This window comes from Phacochoerus africanus, chromosome 11, assembly GCF_016906955.1.
Source record: "Phacochoerus africanus isolate WHEZ1 chromosome 11, ROS_Pafr_v1, whole genome shotgun sequence".
Taxonomy (NCBI): Eukaryota; Metazoa; Chordata; class Mammalia; order Artiodactyla; family Suidae; genus Phacochoerus; species Phacochoerus africanus.
Window position 1 is genome coordinate 134,478,395 of NC_062554.1, and position 12,104 is coordinate 134,490,498.

At 51.3% G+C, this 12,104-nt stretch overlaps 1 protein-coding gene across 1 annotated transcript in view; it reads left to right on the plus strand.

Moving 5' to 3' along the window:
- Nucleotides 1–12,104, plus strand: part of LOC125111183 (ATP-binding cassette sub-family A member 13-like) — a 281,764-nt gene that overhangs the window by 30,320 nt on the left and 239,340 nt on the right. The window contains 5 exon segments of the mRNA XM_047753036.1: nt 953–1,032; nt 1,724–1,845; nt 8,348–8,542; nt 9,952–10,116; nt 11,290–11,467. Of these exon segments, the coding sequence (XP_047608992.1) occupies nt 953–1,032; nt 1,724–1,845; nt 8,348–8,542; nt 9,952–10,116; nt 11,290–11,467 (740 nt within the window).

A 12,104-nucleotide genomic window follows, 5' to 3' on the forward strand; every position in this document is an offset into this window, starting at 1 on the left:
GCGCCCGCGCCTCCCGCCTCCGGTGTCCTCCTTCGTAAAGACGATGTGTCCTGCACTTTTAAATTATGAATTTCAGACCGAAATATGCAACACACTCTTAATATCCATGTTAATACATATATTTTCTCACCGATGCCAGTTTCCCATGACTTTTTTTTTTGTCTTTTTAGGGCTGCACTTGTGGCCTATGGAAGTTCCTGGGTTAGGGGTGGAATGGGAGCCACAGCTGCTGGCCTACACCACAGTCACAGCAATGGGGGATCCGGGCCCCATCTGCGACCTGCACCGCAGCTCACACCAACAGCAACGCCAGATCCTTAGCCCACTGAGCGAGGCCAGGGATCGAGCCTGCATCCTCATGGATGCTGGTCAGGTTTGTTACCGCTGAGCCATGATGGGAACTCCTCCCAGGACATGTTTTTAAAAAACTGTAAACTGTAGGAACTGTTGGGGACCAGATGTTCGAGCAAAATAGTAGGCTCTGAGATTTCAGTATGGCACTGAATGTGTTCTCTAAGAACGGTTAACAGTTTTTCAAATTGCGTTCAAGTGGATTGATTCAGTTCTGTACAATCAGAGTGTAAACCACTGGGAGAGGAAATCGGGCCCTTGGTTTCCTGCAGGTGACCTAGTCACAGAAAGAGGAGGTTCTTGGGACTTGTTGATATCCTGATTTCTCCTCCATCCGGGATCTGTCCTCTCCGTCCCCTCCTTGTTCGTGAGACGCCGTCCCTGTGCCCCTCCTCCCCGAGTCCCCTCGCCCTCCAGGGCCGCCGTCATGTTAACGGCATCACACATGGGGAGACATCGGGGGTCTGAGTATCTCAGGAATTGTATAGAAATGTGATCGTGTGCAGCTCGTTTCCAGGGATCCGAGGGAGTGCTCTTCACTCCAGCATTGTTTCTGATGGTTTATCTTCCCTAAATGAGCTTTAGTTTTCTGCCCTTTTAGGTTGGTCCAAAGCCTCGAGAAGACTTTGTTGTCTGGGAATCCCATAGTGACTTTTCTTAGCAATTTCACAGTAACTGAGGGTAAGTACATCTTCCCACCATGTTTGCTTGATTAAAAAATTAAATTTAGTTTCTCACACAAATATATTTTTGAAATAAAACCTATAAAGGGAGTTCTGTGATCCGTATGTGATAAATAATAATTTAGAGCCTGGCTACTCTGATGTATTTGGAGTTGAGGAGAAAGTCCTAAAACCCTGGGTACCAAAGCCAAGCGGGAAAGAGCGATGAGCTTCCCTGGTCTGGGTGGCTTCCTGGCCCTGCCCTCCTGGAGCAGGAGCATTTGCGGGCCTATTTCGCCGTATGTTCCATCTGTACAGTTCCGAAAGCCCACGAAGCATTGGTCCGTCCAGTCTGAAGCATCCTGGCAAAGCTCCTCTTGTTAAGAAAAGTTAAGATGAGTAGAAAATGGAGAGAAGTGAGTTTCCTACAGCGCCCAGTCACTGTTCCCTAAGAAAAAACACCTCTTTCTAGAGTAAATCATACAACACACAGGTCTTAGAGGGAGGAACCCACATAACCAGGGGTTTTCTTTTACTTCCAGGATAAATTCTCTCCGTTAGTCCTAGAAGCTGAGATGATGTGACTTTATGTAGTGCCCCTGGTGGGCTGGACCTAGCAAAGGAATTATCCCGGCCCCGTCTTGTTGTCACAGTCAGGAGTAGCCCCAGCAGTTGTCCCCGCCTGACCCCCCTCTTGGGGTGTTTTCCAGACGTCAAGGTGAAGGATTTGATGCAGAACGTCGCCAGGTTGACAGAGGAGCTTCGCTCTTCTCTCGGCATCTCAGCGGAAACCATCGATAGCATTTTAGAAGCAAATCTTTCCCACTCGAAGGTACGGCTCGCTGCTTCTCCACTCTGCCCGCCCCACAGGCCCTCGGCAGCCCGGAGCGGTCAGCTTCGGTGGTCCTTTCTCGCTCCCTCCTCCCCCGGCCGTGGGCGCCTCTGAATGATGGAAGTGGAGGCAGAGAGGAAATGAGAGAAGAAGCTGGCAGCCCCAGGGCGTTATTGTCCCTTGGGGTCTTTATTTTCTCGTCTTTTTTCTTTCTCTTCTTATGGCCACACCTGCGGCGCATGGAAGTTTCCAAGCTAGGGGTTGAATCGACGCTGCAGCCGCAGGTCTGCCCCACAGTCACAGCGATGCCAGATCTGAGCTGCATTTGCGACCTGTGCTGAAGCTTGTGCCAAAGCCAGATCCTTAACCCACCGAGCAAGGCCAGGGACTGAACCGGCATCCTCTCGGACACTATGTTAAGTTCTTAACCCGCTGAGCCACGGTGGAAACTCCAGGGTCTTATTTTCATAGTATTGTCTTCATTGGGTTGGAAAAGATAAAATCCATGGTGATATTTATTCTAGTGATTCCCAGACGGATGCACAGCAGCCCCGGGTCTTGTCCGGATAATGGATTTCCTTTAAATAGGAAGTCATTGTACGACCTGGCAGCACACTGGGTGTGCTTAGTGTGACAGCAATGGGCACCCCTGCAGTGCTTGGGAGCACTGATTAGGGCCACAGAGATGAGGAGCTGGAGACGTGTGCTGGGCAGCACCGGGATGAGTTTGCCTGGGGAGGGCTGCCCAGGTGGATTTCACGGCAGAGCTCACCTGGATCCCTTTCAGGTACTTTGCTGAGAGATAACCTGTCAGCACTTCCAGTGGGGGTTTATTTTCCTGTACAGAGAACCTACCAGAAGCAATCACCGTGAAAATGGCTCTCAAGTGGGCATTTTTATTGACACTCAGCTGTGCCTCAGTGGACATTCGCTTTCTCCTTAATTCTTGTTACCTGGGGCTAAATTCAACCTCGACAAGTAGGTCGATTAAGAATTAACCTGCATTTGAGTTCCTGTCATGGCTCAGTGGTTATCGAATCCGACTAGGAACCATGAGGTTGCAGGTTTGATCCCTGGCCTCTCTCAGTGGGTTAAGGATCCACCGTTGCCGTGAGCTGTGGTTGTAGGTCGCAGATATGGCTCAGATCCTGCGTGGCTGTGCCTGTGGTGTAGGCCAGTGGCTACAGCTCCAATTCTGCCCCTAGCCTGAGAACCTCCATATGCTGCAGGTGCAGCCCTAGAAAAAGGCAAAAAGACCAAAAAAAAAGGGAATTAACCTCCATTAACAGAGGAATAGATTAGAAGCTAGGAACACAGAATTTAAGTTACACTATCATCAAGTGCTTACGGAAAGTCACCAGGTGCTCTCCTTCAAGGAAAACATCAAAGGTGGCTTATTGGGTCGCACATAGGCAGGGTCCGGGGTCCAGGTGGGGTGAGGAGACCACCTCATGCGCTGCCCTAAATGTAAACAGCGGTCAGATTTGGTTAGAACCTCTACTTGCTGGACCTTGTGACAGGGCAGTGGAGCATGACCGAATGAAGTAGCTGCCAGGCAGTGCTGCATGAGCAGGGCCGGTTTAGCTAACGTGGGGCTCCCTTCCAAATTCAGGAAAAAAAAAAAAAAAGATGGCACATCCTTAACTAATTCCAAAGAGGAGCTTCACAGTCATTTCCCTCTATGACAACATCATTTAATAAATCACCTTAGATATTTTGAATATCCTTTGTTCAAGTGAAATAAAATAGACACCAGGCTTGAAGCGGTCTCCAGCAGACGAACCGAGGAAAGCTTAGTCTAGTTTATTTCATGAATGTAAACAAAGCTTAAGTGACTGCCTGAGTTCTGCAGATGACTCTGATAATCATAAATGTAAGATTAATCATCTTCCTAAAATAGTGTAATAATCAATTTTAACCAATCTCCTGCTGTCTGAAAACCCCCATTTCAGTAAAGCTTAAGCAACTTCCTCGCTTTCACTTGGTAAGCCATCCTGCACTAGGATGCCTCTGAGCTCACCCTAGTTTCAGGTTTGAGGTACCCCTGTTGGCTGTTTGTTTCTCACTCAATAAGACATTCCTATCAAGAAAAACAGGAGCTCCTGTCGTGGCTCAGCAGAAACGAATCCGACTAGGAACCATGAGGTTGCGGGTTCGATTCCTGCCCTTGCTCAGTGGGTTAAAGATTCGACATTTCCATAAGCTGTGGGGTAGGTCACAGATGCAGCTCAGATCTGGCGTTGCTGTGGCTGTGGTGCAGGCTGGCGGCTACTGCTCCCATTCAACCCCTAGCCTGGGAACCTCCATGTGCCGTGATTGCAGCCCCCCCAAAACAAAACAAAACAAAACAAAACCGAGCAAGCAAGCAAATAAACAAAAAGCCCCCCAAACCAAATTCAGAATGTTACAATCTAGGGTTTGATGGTTGCTTCCCAGTTACGCTGTCGGCCACCAGGTGTCGCTGGCATCCTGCCGGAGAAGGCCTGCGGTGTGAGATGCTGTTGCTGCCAAGATGGCCTTGCTGTGCTTTTGACATTCACGCGTCTCTTGGACAATATAAGCCTTTATGGATGGTCACCTAAGTAGCTGGACAGTTAGTCGGGTCATTGGAGGAGTATTCAGAAAGCTTGCATTCTGAGGCTTCAAGTAAATAATGACAGTATTTGCTGTGATAGCTAAGGGTATCTATCCGCAAAGCTCCCATGTCTGTGGGTCTTAGGTAACAAATTCAGGTGTGGTTAGGAGGTGACGCTTTGGGGCTCTAGGCCTTCTTAGATGGTTAGGGTGCCAGCAGAACCTGTTACATAGGGTAATTCCTTGACATCTCTCATCCCTTAATGCCAGCCTCTCCCAGTTCAGGTCGGAACCCGGGAGCCCATCTTGCCCACCTTGAATCCCCTCCACCTGCCTGCCCTGGGATGCCCCTGCCCCTTAGGCCGCAGCGCCGCGTCCTGGCTCGGACTGGCAGTGACTTCTTCCTTCCTTGTACGTTTTCACTCTTAACGGTTACGAGGAGGTGGAAGACCTAAGGCCCCACAGTTGGAGAGCCATCGGAGGCCCGCCTGCTCCCTCAGCCCCTGCAGGCTGAGCACTCGGGTGGCCTCAGGAGACAAGGCCTCGGGTCCTGGCAGGCTGTGCCCTTCCAGGTTCTGCAGAGCGAGGCGGGGGAGGGCTGCCCATAGCTCAGGTCTGCTGGGAGGCTCCTCAGGGAGCAGGTGTGTTCAGAAGCTGTTTCTCATTTCCCCTGGGCATTCGGTGGACGTGGCCGACTCTCTCACTTGCGGCAGGTTCTGCAGGCATCGCGCGCAGCAGGCGGGCACGCTTTCTGGTGAGAGGGCTGCCTTAGAGGGAAGTGCATCATTCATTCTCTTTGTCCGTCTGCTGGAAGCTGCAAGGGGGAGTTCTTGGCGTATCTCACGTCACAGTAGGCACTGGTAAAAGGTGGCCTCCTTCTGGCTTTTTCCGGCTCCCGGATGGAGAAAGAAATGCTTCACGTGTGAGTGGAGTCGAGGGTTTCTGGCTCAGGCCGAGGACTTGGCCCAGGGTGCCCCGAAGGCACTACCGGCCGTGTGGAGCGTTGTCCCCCGGGAGCTCATTTTGGGCTGTGAGTTTCAGGCTGTTTCTGCAGGTAACCCCCTCATCGCATCGCCAGGCTGGCGTTATGGGCCTTGTAATTTGGGGGAACTTTACACCCTTTACCACCAATTAAAGAAAAAACAAAACAGGAGCTCCCGTTGTGTCTCAGAGGGTTAAGAACTTGAGATAGTGTCTGTGAGGATGCAGGTTTGATTCCTGACTTTGCTCAGTGGGTTAAGGATCCAATGTTGCCACTAGCTGTGGCATAGGTCACAGATGTGGCTTGGATCTGGCGTTGCTGTGGCTATGGTGTAGACCGGCAGCTGCAGCTTCAATTCAGCCCCTAGCTTGGGAACTTCCGTATGCCACAGGTGTGGCCATAAAGCAAGCAAATAAATAAACAAAAAACCAGTAAGTGGCTGCTTCTACTGAGGTACCTCTTTTCCCACTTACACTACATAAATATTTTTCATTTCAGGATTTGCATTGATCTCTGCACCAGTACTTCTTGCTAGTTCTGGTCAATTACTCCAACCTTTGGGGCGTTTGTAATCCCGATCTACTTTGCAGTGTGTCACTTGAGCACATCTTCCATATTTTCATTCACGAGTAACGCAGAAAGATGTCCGTGGCCTGGGGAGGTACCAGCCTACACTTGTTCAACAGTTTGGGTCTTGGAGTTCCCGTTGTAGCTCAGTGGGTTAAGAATCCGACATTGTGTCCATGAGGATGTGGGTTCGATCGCTGGCCTTGCTCAGTGGGCTAAGGATCCAGTGTTGCCATGGCTGTGGTGTAGATCTCAGCTGCAGCTCCAGTTTGACGCCTAGCCCGGGAACTTCTCTGTGCCGCAGGTGTGGCCCTAATAAGAAAAAGAACACTTTGGACTCTTCAATCAGCCACAGCACATCTGGGCTCCTGGTTACTTACTAGTCTAATAACTCTGCTTCAGAAGAACATGACTTTGTATTGACCTGGTCCGTTATTAGTGACGCGATCAACGTGGTTTCAGCAACTGTCGTCTTCTTTTAGGGCCTGGGGATAACCCATGATGAGAGCCCACACGAGGTTCTTATCCCTTGGTCATGTCATTTAAGAGACAAAGCTGAGGCGTTTTTCCCTCCCTCCCAACTGTAGATGCTGGGACCGTTGTCCTGTCTGAAGCAGAGAGAGGGCCCTGGACGTGGAGATGGGGGGTCAGGCAGGAGCGGTGCTCTCCCCCCCAGATCTGCAGCCAGCTGGGCAGCTGTCTCTGTGGCAGGCACCCCATTAACACCTCTCCCCGGCAGCCTGCAGGACTCAGTGGAATCTGAGACGCCCCAGGGAAGAGGGAGTTCTGCCTTCAGGTGTGAATGGCCTGAGCTGCCACCGTCAGCTCCTCCCTGGGTCTCCTGAGCCCATCTCATTCTGTAGGCTTTGGTCTCGCCAAGCCCCCACAATCGAGCCAATTCCTTTTTTTAAAAGAATCCGCAGAATGGAGTTCCTCTTGTGGCTCAGTGGATTAGGAACCTGACATAGTGTCTATGGAGATGCTGGTTCGATCCCTGGCCTTGCTTGGTGGGTTAAGGATCCAGCATTGCCGCAAACTGTGGTGTAGGTCACAGATGCAGCTCGGATCCGGTGTTGCCGTAGCTATGGTGAAGGCTGGCAGCTGCAGCTCCGATTCACCCCCTAGCCTGGGAACCTCCATATGCTGCAGGTGTGGCGCTAAAAAGAAAAAAAATTAAATTAAAAAACCTCCCAGAATATGCACATCCTAATGGTTCTGTTTCTCTGGAGAACCCAAATTATTCTATTTCTTAGTGATGGGGGGGGCACCTGATGGCATCGTACGAGAGCACCCAGTGTGTGCTTCCAGCCCGTGAGGCTCCTGGTGAGGGCACCGTCGCTCCTGCTCACAAAGCGTCTTGCTTGGCCTGAACATTTCACAGTCGTCACACCCATCACACACAAACACGACACAAGTCTGGGTGTAGCGTCCTGCGTTCTAATTGATCATATTGTGCAGATCATGAGTTGAAAGTCCTTCTGCAGCAGAGACCCAGCTCCGGCCCTTTCCTGCAGGTGACGGTGATAAGCCAGATGCGCACGCACCTGTCCTCTGTCCCCCCTTTTGACTTTGCTTCTCCTTTTCCAAAATGACAACAAGCTTGGAAATCTGGTTTTCAGTTTGGAAGCAGAGGAGAAAAAAAAATAGTTCACACTATTTTTTTGATAACAATAAAAAATGCAAACTGATAAACTGAAAGCAAAGGCGAAGCTGAATGTCAGCAGGAAAAGACACAGCAGCGTCTGAGAGCATCTGGGCGAGGGCAGGGCCCTGGCCTCGTGCTGCTCCTGAGTTGAGTCATCAAATTGCTGATTGCTTCAAAGTCAGAGCATTATGTGTGCGCTTTAGAAACCTTTCCATTCAAAATGCTTGAAATAGAACAGAGGTTTGGGACCCGTCCATCTACAGGTAGATCCTCAGCCTTTGGGGAAAATGGGCTTTTAAGGGACTCAGGGCTGGGGGGGCACTGAGTCTGGGGGTGCCTATCTCAGGCGTATTCACATCCAACCATGTTTCTCCACAGGGATGGAGCAGGTGACATCTAGACTGATGAGGGGGCAGAGTGGCTTCAGGACAGTTTTGGGGGTTCAGGAAAAGGGTAGATTTGCCCTCCCAGCCTAGTTTTCTCCATGCCCCCCCCCCCACCTCGTTACTCACACAGCTCACAAGTGGCTGATGTCAGGATTCCTGGTTTCAGACTTATTGTTCTGTTCCTATGTAGGTTTATGTCTTTTCCAAAGTCAAAATTGCTGCCATCTATATGAAGCTTCTAATTCAAGTGTAAGTCGTTAAGGTATCAGCAAGGACAGCCCCTATAAAACGTCATTATGGGAGTTCCCATCGTGGCTCCGCGGGTAAGGCCGTCATGCTTTGAATCAGGTTCTCCAGAGCGCCCTGACGGTGGCCCTGTCTGGAAGGTGCGACCAGGACAGTCTCCGCCTCCTGCTCGAGCTTCCTGAGGATGGAAGGTCTGAGTCTGCAACGAAGGAGCTGTGCAGCCTGCCCGGGGCCACAGTGTACTCCCTGGTCGTGCTGATGGCTCGGCACCTGGACCCGCGGAATTTCATTTACAAAGTAAGAGGGGCACGGCTGCAGGGCCTGCCTCGGGCGGCTTGCTGTCTGGAGAGCTCTTAAGGCCTGTGTAGATGGGTTAAGGGCAGCAGGGGCGCGGGCGCAGACGCGGGCAGCCTCGACCAATCTCTGGGCCTCCTGCGCCCTGCCTCTGGGCGGGGCTCGTGATGAAGGGGGGTGTTCAGGAGGCTTTCCGGGGCCCATCAAGACGCAGCACTGGTCAACATGCTCGAGGGGAAGGACCAGCGGTCAAAATCACGGCCATGGCCAGTGGCCGGATCCCCTTGCTGGGGTTTATCTGGGGAGGCTGCCCCTCTGAGTCAGAGCTGCTCCCACCCCTGCCGGGCCGTGACCTTCCTGCCCCCCGGTACGTCCTGGGGCGCAGCCTCTGTCCTGTGCGGGTGACATGCCCACCTCTGCCTGGGCCTGTCCAGAAGGTGCGCAGGTGGGGAGGAGCACGGGGCAGCCCCGATCCCGTGTGAACCCGCTCGTTACCTCCTCGTGCGCCCTGCACACAGCGGGTGGGGACCCGGAGGCCGGAGAATGGAAAGGTCCTGACGTGAGGTGGCGGGGAGCACAGCCGCCCCAGGGCAGCCCCCGGGGACCCCGCAGATGGTCCTCCTGCCTGCCTGCGCTCCCAGTGCTGCCTCTTCTGGAAGTGCCTCTTCAGGCCTCTGCTCCTTGACTCTTTATTTACGTTTCCAGAAACTTCGCTTCAACCTGTAGGGACTGGAATCGCTCCACGTTTCTGCCCAGGGATAGAGCGGGCGACATCTGGACTGATGAGAGGGGGCAGGGTGGCTTCAGGACAGTTTTGGGGGTTCGGGAAAAGGGTAGATTTGGCCCCCCTCCTGAGTTACTTCAGGAATCCAGGGGGTGAACGCTGCCATCTCACACACACACACACACACACACACACGCACACACGCAGAGACACTCGCTAATTTTCAGAACAAGTACATTTTAAACCCCCAAGCAGGAGGGTAAACATTTCTTAAATGTCCCCATAATCTGCAAGGCCACCTCCGCGGTAGAATCAGTGTCTCCTGACACGCGGGGAAGTGGAAGTAGGTAAACGGAAGTTGTTTCACGCAGGCTTGTTTTATTTGGACCCTCTTGTTAAGTTTCCACTCTGGGCACCCCGAAGATGGAAAGAAATATCTTGAAGATGGTTTGAAGTTTCATAGCAGGTCGCACGCATCGGCTGCTGACTTGGGTTCCAGCAGCCCTGGTGTGATTGCGTGCGCTCCAAAAACGGAGATCTCTGCGCCCAGAAAGAGGACTCTTCTGTAGCGTGACAGAGATGCCCCCAGGTTCAAGAGGGAATAAAATCAGATAATGCTGTTCCCTCTCTTTGATGCATGGGAGGTATCAGTCCAGCTCAGGATCTCCTGTTGTATTTCCCTTTGAAGACCCTGCTCCCTTCGGAGGCCGGTGGCCTGCTCAGCTCCCTGCTGCGTGTCATCTCCAGGCTCAGCCGCCTGCTTCCTAAAGCCAGCTATGTCCTCGGGCACCTTCCCGAGTTCCTTCAGGCACTGAAGGTCACCGCCTTGCTGGACGTGCCTGACTTTGAACAGGTGAGTGATCCGTCTGGGCCCTAGGGAGAGGCTCAGGTCTGCTGGGTCTTCGTAGGTGCTCCTTTGCCTTGGTTTCTCTTCCGAGTCTAAAATCTGCATTAGATGACAAAGCGTAGTGGCTCTGAAGGCACTAGCGTGACAAGGAGCAGCCCTGATGACACAGGCTCTGTGGACACACATGCTTCCAGGTGAAGGTTGGAGTGCCTGTGTTTCCCGTGAAGCCGGAAATCACCAAATTGATTATCGGCTCAAATGAGATGAACTTCATTCCAAAAGTACCTTTGCTTTTAAAAGCCTTAGTACACTTGTTTGCATAGAAATAATCGGCTTGCAGATCTTTTGCTGCAAATACAAACACAGCGTTGCGTGAGGTGAGTAGCCTGATGTTAAGTTTTGCTTGGACTTTCTCTGCCTGGAACGGAGTTGATGGGGGGGGGTTATGTGGGGCCCGGTGTGGAGGTGGGGGTGCGGGCTGAGGGGCAGAGCGCAGCATCCTTGGGGCTGCCTCGGAGGCGAGATAGTGCTGTGTTCAGGGTGTGTTCATCAGCTAAGGGGTAGTTTGATAGCCGTCAGTATCCAGGAAGTTTGTCTGAGAGGCACATCTTCAGGCGATTAATTAGCCCGAGTCAGTGGTATTTTATTAAATTTATTTATAATTTTTTTTTGGTCTTATTTGGGCTGCACCCATGGCATATGGAATTTCTAGGGGTCGAATCGGAGCTGCAGCTGCCAGCCTGCACCACAGCTCATGGCAACATCAGATCCTTAACCCACTGAGCAAGGCCAGGGCTTGAAACTAAGTCCTCATGAATACAGGTCGGGTTTGTTACTGCAGAGCCACCATGGGAACTCCCTATGGTTTAATGATTTTCACTAGACAAAGAACAAAGATTTGCTCTTGTGTGTGTGTGTGTGTGTGTGTGTGTGAGAGAGAGAGAGAGAGAGAGAGAGAGAGAGAGAGAGGTTTTTTCCTTTAGCCTCATAGACCAGAAAAAATCATCACAGTGGCGCGCGTGGCGTTTCAAGGACAGAACACGCCAAAGCCGAGATTCTGTACCTTCGACCTGTTGCAGATCTTCTGTTCGGTCGGGGAAGGGAGCACACTTTCAGAAGTGTGTAAGGGAACGTCTGAAGCCACGGCTTACGTGCAGGTTATTTTTCTCATGTTCTCAGGCTTCGTACAGCGATCAGGCCCGAAGCTCAGCCTTTGGTACTTTCCAGTCTTTGATGAAGATGGTTTGCAAGGAGCGAGCATCTTTCTTTAGCCACTCGGACACGTTTATGAACTTGCCTCGAGTTAATGAACTCTTAGAAGACGACAAAGAAAAATTCAACATTCCTGAAGATTCAAGTAAGAAAATAGTCATCCTCATTTGTTTAATTTGCATTTCGATGATTAGCTCTGCTTTATACAAATGTCCTGTCTGTGTAGGAAGTGGGTACATACTTGCAAACAGTTTCTGCCTCCACTGTCTAAACTTTATCCTTCTTTTGTTGATAAGGTCATCAGAGGCTTCTATGGCAGGTGGCTTTGCAAGACCCCGGCCCCCTGGAGCACAGGCTAATTCTCTCACCTGTGACCTGGTCTTAAATTCTAATGCACCTGAGGCCCCGGCCCTTTAGGGACCCCTGGCTGGCCAGCGGGTCCAGGCATGGAGATCAGGAGCACCATTTTGGTCCTGGCAAAATGGCTGTATCTCATGTAGCCAGGATAACTGTATGTGGCCCTGTGCAAATTTGCCTTCTATGAGGCTCACTAGCAAATGACATCAGACTCAACAGTGCTTTCCAGCCCCCATTTTAAGTGGGTGCATTTTAATTAGAAAGAAACTAAACATACTGGTAAGGGTTGGGATTAAGACAACCCCATCAAGTTGTGATTTTATCGCTCTGAATTGTGTTCATATCCTGAGTAACATGGAAACAGCGATACCCACCTCATAAGGTGGTTACGAAGCATCATGCGGATGCCTCGTACCGACTGCGAT